The following is a 12,891-nucleotide window of genomic DNA, read 5'->3' on the forward strand; positions in this document are numbered from 1 at the left end:
CCAAAAATGGCGCCCATTCAGTCAAATAAGAATTGCTGTGGATACCATGGATGTATTATAAAAGCTCTGAGATCAATGAAACAAAGATATATATTTAAATATATATGTATATTTATATGTACAGCATGTGTGAGAGTCTACTCCAGCTTTCTGTTGAGCTGGCACAGGCAGTGAAAGGGGGCGTTTTCTCTAGTTGACTAAAGTGATGTCAAAACAGACAGATTAAGCTACAAATATAGCGGAAGTCACCAACTTTCCCTTGAAAATAAAATCATTTTGGCTCAAGTCAGTGTACTACGGAGCTACGGAGTGATCATAGAGAGGAAAATATTTGTATATCGAGGCCCTAATTTACTACATCGATTCATCCCCATATTTTTAGTTAATTTGTGCGCACATGATAAGAGCCGAATGTTCTGTATCAACGATTCAGTCACTATCATTGCATCTCAATTGATAAATACTGGTTAGTTTACTAGATTTCGGAATCAATCACCATATGTTCGCTATAGAAGAGGCTTATTAACAGCTGATTGGCTTTATGGGGTTACATCACGGTACATTCTTTAAAATCATAGGCCTAATTATGAGAGGCATGTTTTACGTACCCACGTGTTCTTACGCGCGGATGCAAAGAGCTACGAAGTGCACCTGTTGTACACTGGCAATTAAGGACTAAACTACAAAATCAACATTAACTTGGCATCAATTTCTTCGCCATAACAAAGCTTATGTTGAACGCATAGGTAAGCTATCAGCACCCAACTACGGTACGTCTTAATCCAAGTATTCCCACCGTGCGTAAAGACGCACACAACTCATTCAACAACACCGGCTATCCCCTAATTAAAGAAGAGCTATGTGCCATTTTCTCTCTATGAACACTCTGAAACTGGTCTTAAGAAAAAAATGTTTATAGCGACACCTTAAAGGGTGAAATAAAAAAAAATATATACTCTTAAATGTAAATTACAGAACTACATTTCAGAGGGAAATATTGTACTTTCTACTCTACTACATTTATTTGACAGCTTTAGTTACTTTTCAGATGAAGACTTGACACAATGGATAATATAACAAGCTTTTAAAATCCAACACTGTTAAAGATGAAACCAGTGGTTTCCAACCTTTTTGGCTTTTGACGTCTTACAAAAAGCAGTGTGTAGTCGGGGTCACATTTCACATGTCTATGAGTTGTTAACAGCTCCACCAAATAGTGATTTTTCCCTCTAAACTTCTCACATGCTTTCATTTCAATAAATGTTCAAATGATCCAATATTTAGATCAGAGAAAAAGTCCAAAAACTGAAAACAGATTTGTGTATCAGAACTTTGTTTTTTCTTCTTTCCTCTCCCATTAATCATCTCACGACCCTTCAGATTTATCTGCTGACCCTTTGGAGGGGCCCTGACCCCTAGGTTGGAAACCAGTGGACTAAACTAGCTAACTGTATATAAAGTAGTTGAAACTAGCTCCACCTCCAGCAGCTACAACAGTAACATGCTGCTCTAACACTGATGCTTCACTATTAATAATCTAATGATGTCATATATAATAATATATCAGTCAGAGGGACCAAACCACTACTTTTACTGCAATACTTTAACTACATCAAGCTCATAATACTAATGTACCTTTACTGCAATACTTTAACTACATCAAGCTCATAATACTAATGTACTTTTACTTAAGTATGGTTTTTCATGCAGGACTTTTGATTGTAATGGAGTGTTTTTACATGTTGTATTGGTACTTTTACTGAAGTAAAGGATGTGAGTACGTCTTCCACCGCTGGAGAAGCTTTTATTTGAAGTTACTGGCCGGAAACACTGTTGTGTTTCTGTTTACTTTGACAGCTGATTACAGCCGGTCGGTTTAGGGGCTTTAAAGCAGCTTTATCAAGCTATGATGCTCTAAACTCAACTCAACAAACTCAAACATCTCAGCTCGCTAGATTATAAATAAACAAACAAACAAACAAACAAACGAACGAACGAACGATAAACCGTCGATTTAACGTTAATCCGATCAGATCGACACACGTGGAGTGCTGCGTTTGGATTTTGTGCAACGTTATTGCAGTTAATTTGTTGTGTGAGAATTTAGTGCATTTTTATCGCCATTCAGAATAATCCTCGTTTGTCCAAAGTGATAAAAAAACAGAGTAATAGTGCCATGGTGGAGGAGACAGAGACTCGGGACATTTAGTACTTTTCCAGCGCGACTGGACGGTACCTGAACGCACCAAATTGTTTTTTCTAGCCAGGTTATAGTTATATAAATATATCTTTTTTATTCAAACTATCATGGCTGCTGCATTGTTCGGAAGAGGACCAGGATTATGTGTGAGAGTAAGTACATTTCTTACTTTTCTAACTGCAGTTCACAGTCGGACTTTAATGACTCCAAGTATTAAACTATGAATACTCGACTTTACAATTAGATTAATCTACCTCCACATAAAAACATATGTATATAGTATTTTATATATTGTATATTTATGGTGAGCATTATCAATGCATTTAAAGTTATTGTTGCATTCATTGCTTTTTTTTCACACTCAAACCATGTGTTTCTGTAAAATGATGCAACTGAAAAAGTTGTAACCATCAGACATTTAAGGACAGGTTCACAATTTTTCAAGTCTGTCTTAAAACAACAGTCAGGAGCCCAAATAAACATTGAAACATGTTTTTTCTTGCTGTAATCATTCCTCCTGTTCATACCGACCATAATTAGATCATAATGTACTTAACAGTGTAAGTGATGGGGGACAAAATCCACAGTCCTCCTTCTGTGCAAAAATGTATTTAAAAGTTTATCTGAAGCTAATATGAAGCTTCATATCGTCCAAATGAGTCAAATCAAGTAGATATCTTTCAACGTTTCAGTCTTTTTAGTGTCAAAGTCCCTCTTTTTGTTACTATTCTTCCACCGCAGCTCAACAGGGAAACACTGTCCGAGGAAACACAAAGAGGGAATTAGATGGTAGAAAGACTGTAAATGTGGCAGATATCCACTTGATGTGATTAACTCAGACTGCTGAAGCCTCAGATAAGCTTCACATCAACTTTTAAATGCAGTTTTGCACTAAATGACTGTGTGGACACATTGAAAGCACATTTGAAGGGGATCTTTTAATAGCCAGTATGAACCGGAGGAATGATTACAGCGAGGAAAACCTCTTTTAGTGTATTGAATTTCTGAAAAACTAACTATTTAAGTTTGTGTGTGTGTGTGTTCAGTGTATTCACAGGGAGTTGTGCAGACTCGTATGGAGGCCGCAAACTGCTCTGTTCAGCTCCAAACCATCAGACAGAAAACAACCACGCATAACACACTTCAGTAAGACAACACACCTGTTTATCTGTCTGTCTGTTTTCTTGTCCTGTGTGATCTGTTCATATTTTTATTCATTTTATTTTGTTTCTCCTAAAAAACCCAAAAGAGTAATTGTCGCAACTAGTTGTGAGAACAGATATACTGCCACGTTGGAAACAAAACATTTGTGCTAGGAGTGAGCTATATGGATAGAATACTTCATATATGTAGTTTTATACTCTGATATTGGTATACAGTATATTGAGATGTAGCAAATAAATTGATGAAAATGGATGGATGGATAAAACAATCGAGCAGGAATGTCTGTTTTTTTTACGGTCTGTCTGTTTTATGTGCTGATTTGCTTCTCTGGTGTTCGAAAAGAACTCATGAAGAAATGATTCATTATGATATCATTAGTCAGAACTATAACTGGATAATTACAGACAGGTAGAAACAGAATGAAGAAGCCTTTATCGTAATATTCCAAAGGAGATGTGGTCACTGCATTTCACTCACTGTTACAAAACACTATTTAAACAGCTTTAAGTGCAGAAGGTGCATTTAAAAGTAATTTACATTTTGAATTGTACAATCAAATATTTGTTATAAAAATCCTGTGGTTGGTTTGCTTTGTTTTGGTCTGTTTTTCATAGTAAAGGCATCTACTACTGTAAGAAAACTTTATCATTTTAACAAATATGGAAATACATTTTCTTATTAACAAGGAACTTTTTCTGAATATACTGTAGAAATACACTGCCGTAGTTTTTTTTTTTTTGCTAATCCAGATAAATAAATACCTGACAAATCAAGGTACTTTGTCACAATAAAGGATAGGTTCACAAAACATCCGTCAGGTGTCCATATGAACAGTGAAAGAGGTTTTCCTCACTGTAATCCTTCCTCCTGTTCATACTGCTCAAAGTTCATTTATCTAAGCTTTCATTCTCAGCATTTATTCTTTTTTACTGGCAGAGAAAGCAAAACCTCAGCCAGCAGTGGATATCCCTAAACTCTTGGAGCAACTCTACACTCAGAAGAGGCCGGGCAAAGTGTCTCCTGCTGGTAAAGGTACAAGTACATTCAGGATGTTGTTCTTTTAGAGCAGGGTGTCAGAATAAAGTTTGCGGTTTTAGGAAAATCACTGACCTCAGCATGAGGCAGAGGCAGCTGTAGAGAGAGATGGTTTTTTTTGGTTTTTACAGAATAACATTTTTTTCTGAAAGTAGTCTGGAAATCACAATTAAGAGGATTAATTCTGGGCATTTGCAAGCCGAATTTACCAACGCTGTCCTTCATCACACCTGCTTGATGTCACTTTTTCAGACACTCTGTGTTAGATTAGAGCAGATTATAGGAATCACGCAGCAGTTTGGAAAGCACATGCTGCTCACTCTCTGTTTCAGCCTCTGTCCTCTGGGAGGCACTACAGGTCTTCTTTATACATTACATTTTTGTCATTCGGCAGACACTTTTATCCATTATTTACAAGCGAGGGAAGACAATCAAGTACTAGAGGACAGTGGCTCAAAAAGAGCCGTGGTATAAATTCTCCAGTCGCTGACCAGGTACAAATGCAATGAGAAAGAGCTAGAAGGAAGTTGCTTTTTTAATTATTAAAGTAAGAAATGACTGGAAGTAGATAAATGCATAAGAAATAACAAGGAAGTAGTGCAACAATCAAGTACTAAAGGTTAAAGGGGAACAGTTTTACATGTTCAGGTCTTTGTCCATCACAACAACCAGTTTAAGAACAGTTTTTTGCTGATGCAATAAGGACTGCCTCTTAATCTTGAAATCCTGCATCTTGCATTTTGTTACATGCAATCTCCTTGTTGTCCAGGAATACTGTGATTATTGTTTATTGTGCAATATGTTCTGTCTGCCTATATGTTGTGCACTGAGCATTTCTTTTTTTATGCTGTACTGAAAACAACCAACTCTAAAGTGAAGTGAAGTGAAGACAGAACACGTTCTCGCCTGAAGGACAGTTATGAATCAACAGACTTTTGTTGTATTATGTTTCTGCTGAGTGGTTTTACTTATACCTCTACTCCCTCTCTGTCTCCTTCGCATCCTCTTTTATTCTCCTCTCCTCTTCTTCCTCTCTCCTTCATCCTACAGCTCGACCTGCCCAAGCCTCCTCCACACCTACCAAACCTCCTGACTCCTCCTCCACGAAGGTCTCCACCTCAAGTGTTCCTCCTTTGTCAAAGACAGCATCAGCGTCTGTCTTTCCTGCTGCTTCTAGTCTTCCTGAGAAGAATACAGCCACTTTTAAAACTGCAACGCATTCCACACAACCAGAACCAGCTTCTCCAACAAACACCTCCTCTGAAACACCTCAGCAGTCTGTCGTTGACGGACGAGTAGAGCCTACAGTAGATGCCGCAGCTGAAGAGGTACGGCCTAAAAGCATCGACTTAAGACTTGTTGACGCCTCACAAACTGCCACAGTAGAACCCTTAATAGAAACTACATCAGTAGAGGCCAGCACCTCTGCTCTAGAAACACAGGAGAGTACAGCTACAGTTGCTGAAGTTCCAGTAGAAGTTCTGGCTGAAGAAGTACAAACCAAAAGCACAGAATCAGGAGGGATTAACCTTTTACACACTGCCACAGTAGAACCCTTAATAGAAACTACAATAGAACCATCAGTAGAGACCAGCACCTCTGCTCTGGGAATACTGGAGAGTAGAGCTGCTGTCGCTGAAAGTACAGTCGAGCCTACAATAGATGCTGAAACAGAAACAGTAGCTCAAGCACTACAAACCAACAGCACAGACTCAGCTCCCGTTAATCTCTCACACACTGCCAAAGAAGAACCCCTAATAGAAACTACAGTAGAATCAACAATAGAGGCCAGTAAATCTCCTTTGGAGAATAGAGCAGCTGAAAGCACAGAAGATGCAACAGTAGATGCTCCAGCTGAAGAAGTACGATCCAACAGCACAGACTCAGGAGTGGTTGACTTCATGCAGACTACCAAAGTAGAACCCTTAATAGAAACTACAGTTGAATCATCAGTAGAGGCCAGTAGACCTCCTCTAGAGAATAGAGCTGCTGTTGCTGAAGGTCCAGCAGAGCCTACAGTAGAAACTGGAGCAAATACAGCAGCTGACAGCCTCTCACACGCTGCCTTAATCCAAATTGTACAAGAATCTGCCGCCTTGCCTTTGAAAAATGAAATTGAATCTACAGTAGAATCTACAGTAGAATCATCTTCAGGAAATGCTGCTGTTGAAGAGGGAGTGAACGCGGCTGAAGAAATGAATTTAGAGTCTGTAACTTTAAATCTAGTGAAGGCTTTGTTGGAGTCTTTAAAAACCGATGAGCTCCTGCAAACGAAATCCGTTCTTGATGAGAAAGCTGAAAAACGCCTCCAGGAGCTGTTGGTCCAGACGGGGGTCGTAGCCGAATACAAAGCTGCAGTTGAAACCGAGAATTCAGCCGAAGCTGAAAGAGAAATTTTAACTAAAGTTCTTTCAAATTGGGAATCTCTGTCTGAAGATCTTCAAGAGTTAGAAGGTGAAACCGGCATGTTGGTGAAAGAGCTTCTCTGTCATGTTCCTGCTGTGCTCTCCAACACTTCAACTGGGGTAACAACAAGTTCAGATTTTCATGCCACAGCTCCTGAACCTCCTGTAGGAGCAAACGGAAACTTGTTGCACGTGGAAGAGGAGAAGCTGAGCAAAGAGGAAGCCATGACACTGGAATCAATAACGTTGGCAGACGTAAAAGCTGAAGTTGGAAGCCTTGAATATAAAGTTCTGCAAGAAATGAAGGATGCGCTTGAGAACGAAGCTGATGTACTTGCAAAAGAGGAGAAAATGATGGTTGAGACGGAAAGAGAGGATGTTGCTGATTTTGAAGGCACAATAGAAACTGAAATTTTGACACTAGATTCTATCTCTGAAGCCACGGACGCGTTAGAAGCTGAGACATCTGTTATTCTGGAGTCCATGTTTGGTTCTGAGCAAGGACTGAGGCAGCCGCCTGACACTTTACTCGCTGGCAAGAAACAGGATGAAGCGATCATTCACAAAACAGAAAAAGAGCCCAGAGAGCAGGACGGGAGTGTCGTGGAGGCCATGAGTCTCGAGTCTGTGACGTTGGCAGAAGTTGAGGCCTCCTTGGGAGCTCTAGAGAGCGAGTCTCTGAAGGAAACCTCGGCTTTTCTGGAGGAGGAAGCTGAGATACTTGCTGGAGAGAAGAAGGTGGAGGTAGAAGACGGTGCAGCGTCTGAAGAGATGACCGAGGCTCTAACGGTTGAGTCTCTGTCTCTGCCTGAAGCTGATGTACTTGCAAAAGAGGAGAATATGGAGGTTGAAATAAAAAGAAAGGATGTTGCTGATTTCGAGGACACAATACAGGCTGAAATTTTGACACTAGATTCTATCTCTGAAGCCACGGATGCGTTAGAAACTGAAACATCTGTTATCCTGGAGTCCATGTTTGGTTCTGAGCAAGGACTGAAGCAACCACCTGACGCTGTACTCATTGACAAGAAACAGGATGAAGCGATCATTCAGGAAGCAGAAAAACAGTCCAGAGAGCAGGACGGGAGTGTCGTGGAGGCCATGAGTCTCGAGTCTGTGACATTGGCGGAAATTGAGGCCTCCTTGAGAGCTCTAGAGAGCGAGTCTCTAAAGGAAACCACAGCTTTTCTGGAGGAGGAAGCTGAGATACTTGCTGGAGAGAAGAAGGTGGAGGTAGAAGACGGTGCAGCGTCTGAAGAGATGACCGAGGCTCTAACGATTGAGTCTCTGTCTCTGCCTGAAGCTGATGCTCTTTCTGAAGCTCTGCAGACAGACGCGCTGATGGAGGAGCTGCTTTTTTCTGTTCCTGGGCATGTAGCGGGCCGAAGAGAAAGCCAGACTGGTCAGGAGGTTGTGAGAGAGAATATTCTGGATGGTGAGTGAGACTCCTGTTAGTGGTGCTGTAGAGACATTTAGGAGAAGCAAAGGCAAGGAGGAGGTGGTAGTAGATACAACAAAATGAATAGTGTGGGAAAATACGTTCATTTGCTTTCTTGCTGAGAGTTAGATGACAAGGTTGTTACCACTCTGAAGTTGCCACCAAGCTCAGATGAGGGTAGGATTTGCTATGAAGGTGTGCCAAGTCAAAGACAGTTCTGATTTAACTATTTGTAAGACTGGTGGAGCTAGATAAGTAAGGATGGCAGCATTAAGATGATACTGCCTATCAAGCCAGCAGTTTACCCTGAGCAGATACAATGCAGGTATAAGTCCGGGTTAAGCTGACGAGTTTCTGCTCTTTGCTTGGGTGAGAGAAGGATTGAAAGGCAGCTTAAAGGAAAGTTAGATCAGCACTCAAGAACGGTGTCACCTGTCAAGAGGCAGAGTCGATTTATGACGTCACAGCTGATGCCCGCCAAACAGGAATGCTTGGCTTCCATAGGAATGTTTACTCAACTGGGAAGTTGAGACAGCTAGCTTGGCTCTGGCCCAGTTATCAATACACAGTAAATGTGCCAAAAGTTGGGTGAACAATCCTCTGGAAGCCCAGCATTCATGTTAAATGATGTTTTGCCCTTTTACTAGGCCCTGCAGTAGGTATGGCAAAAAAAGCATAATTGTTCTGGGCAAACTGATATTTGTCAAGAAATTGTGTTAGCATGTTACTCGCCATAAAATCATAAATTGTTGTTTTTACATTTCTATTCATGTGCCGATAAAAGAAATGAAATAAAACATGGTAACTTGTGAATTTAAGAGGTGCTTGTAGAGAGATTTTTGAACTTTGGAGAGACCCAGACGAGATGTTTCCCCCTGTTTCCAGTCTTTATGCTAAATCTCATAGGTCTAGCTCCATAGTTAATGCACAGACATGAAAGTGGTACTTACAAAGCCAATAAACTTACACTTAAGAAAATAGGTGTGCTTATTTAAACTGAGATAAGAGCAGAAGAATACTTTGTAAAGCTGCACAGAGCTGGAGATTTTAACCAAAGCCGAAGTTCTTGGAGAAGCGGCAGATGCTTTAGAAGTGAAATCAGCTCTTGTTCCTGTTTCTACGGTTGTTACCACAGCAACAGTTGCCACGAGGTCAGGGGTCGCTGACACGGTGGCTGCAGAGACTGATGATCTCCCAGCTCCCCCTGCTCAGAAGGAGGTGCTGCTGGGACAGGAAAAGGAGGAGCAGGAAGATGGAGCAAAGCCTGAAGATTTGGAGATTCAGGAAGGTACAGGAACACATGCAGGTAAAGACACTCACTCACTCACAGGCAGACACACATACACAGTCAGCTCAGTATTCAGAGGAATTATGATCACATTATACCAAAATCTTTCCTTAACTGTATCCAAGTGCTTTTGTAACCTTAAACCGGTGGATCTTTTAGGAATAAATCATTTAATAAAAACATTTAAAGTTCAAAAACATGTGGCGTTAGGTTTAGTTTCAACAGATCTGTTTATGTATGTTTGTTCTTCAGATTTGGATCCAGTCCAGAGACTCTTCCTGGAGAAGATCAGAGAGTATAACAACATGCGCAGGTACAGTAGAGAGAGAGAAAAAAAGAAGTTTCTTATTAAAAAAAACACACACAGCCTATTAAAATTGAATAGGAAAACTACTTCACTAAGTCCTGAACAACCAAATCAGGGTGATTTAATCTAGATGGCTTCGGCTGTTTAAAGGAATATTCACAGATCTTCTCATTTAACTCAAAAGACAACACATTTCCCAAAATTGTTGAACTATTCCATTGATGGCCTTGAGTCAAATTTGTAAGTTTTGAATGATAAAAGGCTCTGAAGGCTGTTAGTAACAGAAAGAGATTTAAAATTGAGCTGCTGTTTCCAAAATGAATCTCATTTACTTCGGTCATCACCATCATATCAGACATCATATAAAAATACTTTATATGGGATGGAGCTGGTTTAAATAGGCAATCTTTTCTGTTGTGCTCTATTTGAATATTCTTAATTTACTCTGTTTGTTCACATGTGACTTTGAGTATTCACATGTTCATTATTCAATGTCACACTTTTGGCTAAGTTTCTCTCATAAAGGATATAATGAGACTTCCCTGTTATATAAAGGTTAAATACATAAAGGAATAAACATAACCAGACGTGCCATTTTCAAATATTAATCAGACTAAATAAGAAATTGCTATGTTAATAGTATTTAGTGATTATCTGAATATAAATAGTGAGCATAATGGCATCAATTGTATTCCATTTATACACATGTTGGAATTTCAACCGGAGGAGTTTCACTGTATTTTACAACATCACATCATCTGTCTGCTCATGTATAATTGTGAAAAAAAAGGTCCAGGTAGAGTTTGCAAAAATTTGTTCATAAAGTAGCTCACGATGAGAGAAAGACAAAGTTTGAGTTAGAATATAAGAGAGAAACTGTGATGTGATGAAATGTGCAAAAACAACCATTTCCACTTTTCTCTCCTCCTCCTCTCCTCCTCCTCTCCTCTCAGGTTGAGTGGAGAGCCAGTGGAGATGGAGCCAGATTATGAGAAGTCCCTGTCAGAGGAGACAGCTAAACTCCAGAGACTTTATGGAGGAGGAGATCTGAGCAGCTTCCCTCAGTTCACCTTCACCGGTGAGAGAAAGACGGAGGGAAGAGAGACGATTCAGTACACGTCTTTGTAAACAGAGCGGGATCAGTGGCAGGAAGTAAACATCTCATTAGTTATATTAGAAAATCCCTCTAGAACACATTTAACTAACCAGCTATTATGAGGTGATGATTCACGTCATAGAGAATAAATATACATTTACAGCATCCATGCTGACAAGATGAACTTATCAGTCATCATCAGAAACCATTAGTGCCCAGGTGATTAGTCGATTAATCAATTAGTTGTCAGCTATTAGATTAATTGCCAACTATTCTGATAATCAATTAATCACATTGAGTCATTTTTTAAGAAGAAAATGTCCAAATTCTCTGATTCCAGCTTCTCAAATATGAATATTTTCTGGTTTCTATGACAGTAAACTGAATCTCTTTGGTTGTAACTGTGGGTTGAGACAAAACAAGACAAACAGTGATCAATATTTTTCATCATTTTTTGACATATTATGGATCAAATAACCAATTTGATTAATTGAGAAAATAATTGACAGATTAATCAATAATGAAAATAATCACTAGTTGCACCCTTAGTTGATATTATCTGCAGATTTTTAGCTTATCACAGATTTATTGTGATTTACATTTATGTCGATAAATAACATGAAATTTGCATACTTGCACAGAAATGCCAAAGATATATTTTAGTAAATAACAAATGTTTTTTCCATTAACATCATTTATCCACCAGAGAGCCCTGACAGGTTTATTTTTCAACTGCAAAATGTCCTTAACTGCAAAACGGCCCTATTTTTGTCACAATCATTATAACCAATATTAATTATAACCATGTTTGTGTGAATATTATCTGGTTTTTAAACTCTTAAATATTGTTTGGTATTGGCCTTAAAAATCCTGTATTGATCTCGCTCAAATACCGCCGGCCTCGTCTGACCCCTAGAAACAGAGCTGGTTACAATCACACAACTATGGAGTAGCTAATATCTCCATGGTAACATGATGAGCCTGATCGATGAACTTGCTTTTGGTTTAGCGGGTAGTGTTTTCCAATACGCTGCGGCGACTAATCTAATTTCCTACGGAGATTATGAATTGTATTTTTACCTCTGGAACATGATGTCTCAGCTCTATAACACAGTGCAGTTGATTAATCTGTATTTTCACTGCACTGACGCATTGGATTGTGTGCAGAGACACAGTAAAACAAAAAAATATATTCCCAAATGTGCATTAACTTCTGCTGTTTTCTCTCTAGAGCCCACGATGGATAAGGACTCCAAATGATCCACCTCCTACTACTCTTCCTCAGACTTTCTCCTCCATCCTCATTTCAATTCTTCATCCACTGCAGAACAGAGAGAATGAGAGAGAGGAGGAGGAGGAAGCATATCAAGTGTGTTTTGGATGATCTGCTGGTAGAATAAAGAGAAAGTGTACCCCCAGCTGTGTGTCTGAACTGTGCAATAATGATAGAAATGATTTTATTTTATTAAATTGGCACTTTGAACAGAATACGTCTTGTGTTCTCTGATGTTCAGGACGTGTGTGTTTGGTTGTGTGTGTGTGTGTGACCTGCAATTAAAGCACGTCATAGAGCGGTCGAGGGCTCAGTGAACAGCAGGTGGAGCTGTGAGTTCAATATCTCTCTATTTGGCTCCATTTATCTCTATCCGCTCTCTGTTTTCTGTGCCTGACTCTCCCTCTCTTAGCTGCATTTTGTTTGCTATATTTGTATCTACATGCACACTTTCTCTCCATCACTGACGGCTGTGTTTGTGCATGTGTGTGTGTGTGTGTGTGTGTGTGTTGATGGAAGCAATCTTTGCCAAGTCAAATCCCCCCTCAGTCACGACTCTGTGATAGAGATGGTGTGAGTCACAACCACACACATACACACACAGACAGTATCAGTATATACAAAAACTGAGTGCAGCACCAGACTCCATCCTTAAAACAGCAAAAAATTATAACATTTCTTTATG

The 12,891-nt window shown here is 39.6% G+C and overlaps 1 protein-coding gene across 1 annotated transcript; it reads left to right on the forward strand.

Moving 5' to 3' along the window:
- Window positions 1-1,814: 1,814 nt before the first annotated feature.
- On the forward strand, window positions 1,815-12,421 carry si:dkey-22n8.3 (citron rho-interacting kinase). Its single transcript, XM_042434362.1, has 8 exons — window positions 1,815-2,352; window positions 3,247-3,346; window positions 4,301-4,396; window positions 5,450-8,239; window positions 9,378-9,548; window positions 9,783-9,843; window positions 10,791-10,915; window positions 12,165-12,421. Exons 1-8 carry the CDS (start codon window positions 2,308-2,310, stop codon window positions 12,191-12,193), a joined length of 3,417 nt encoding a protein of 1,138 aa, XP_042290296.1. The 5' UTR covers window positions 1,815-2,307; the 3' UTR covers window positions 12,194-12,421.
- The last annotated feature ends 470 nt before the right edge of the window (window positions 12,422-12,891 follow it).

This window comes from Thunnus maccoyii, chromosome 14 (genome assembly GCF_910596095.1).
Source record: "Thunnus maccoyii chromosome 14, fThuMac1.1, whole genome shotgun sequence".
Classification (NCBI taxonomy): domain Eukaryota; kingdom Metazoa; phylum Chordata; class Actinopteri; order Scombriformes; family Scombridae; genus Thunnus; species Thunnus maccoyii.

Excerpts from the sequence above, each read along its gene's own strand:
- si:dkey-22n8.3 (XM_042434362.1), top strand. The coding sequence starts at position 2,308 with ATGGCTGCTGCATTGTTCGGAAGAGGACCAGGATTATGTGTGAGA. Across the intron at positions 4,397-5,449 it reads AGTGTCTCCTGCTGGTAAAG|CTCGACCTGCCCAAGCCTCC; the intron begins GTACAAGTACAT and ends TTCATCCTACAG. Across the intron at positions 8,240-9,377 it reads GAGAGAGAATATTCTGGATG|CAACAGTTGCCACGAGGTCA; the intron begins GTGAGTGAGACT and ends TTGTTACCACAG.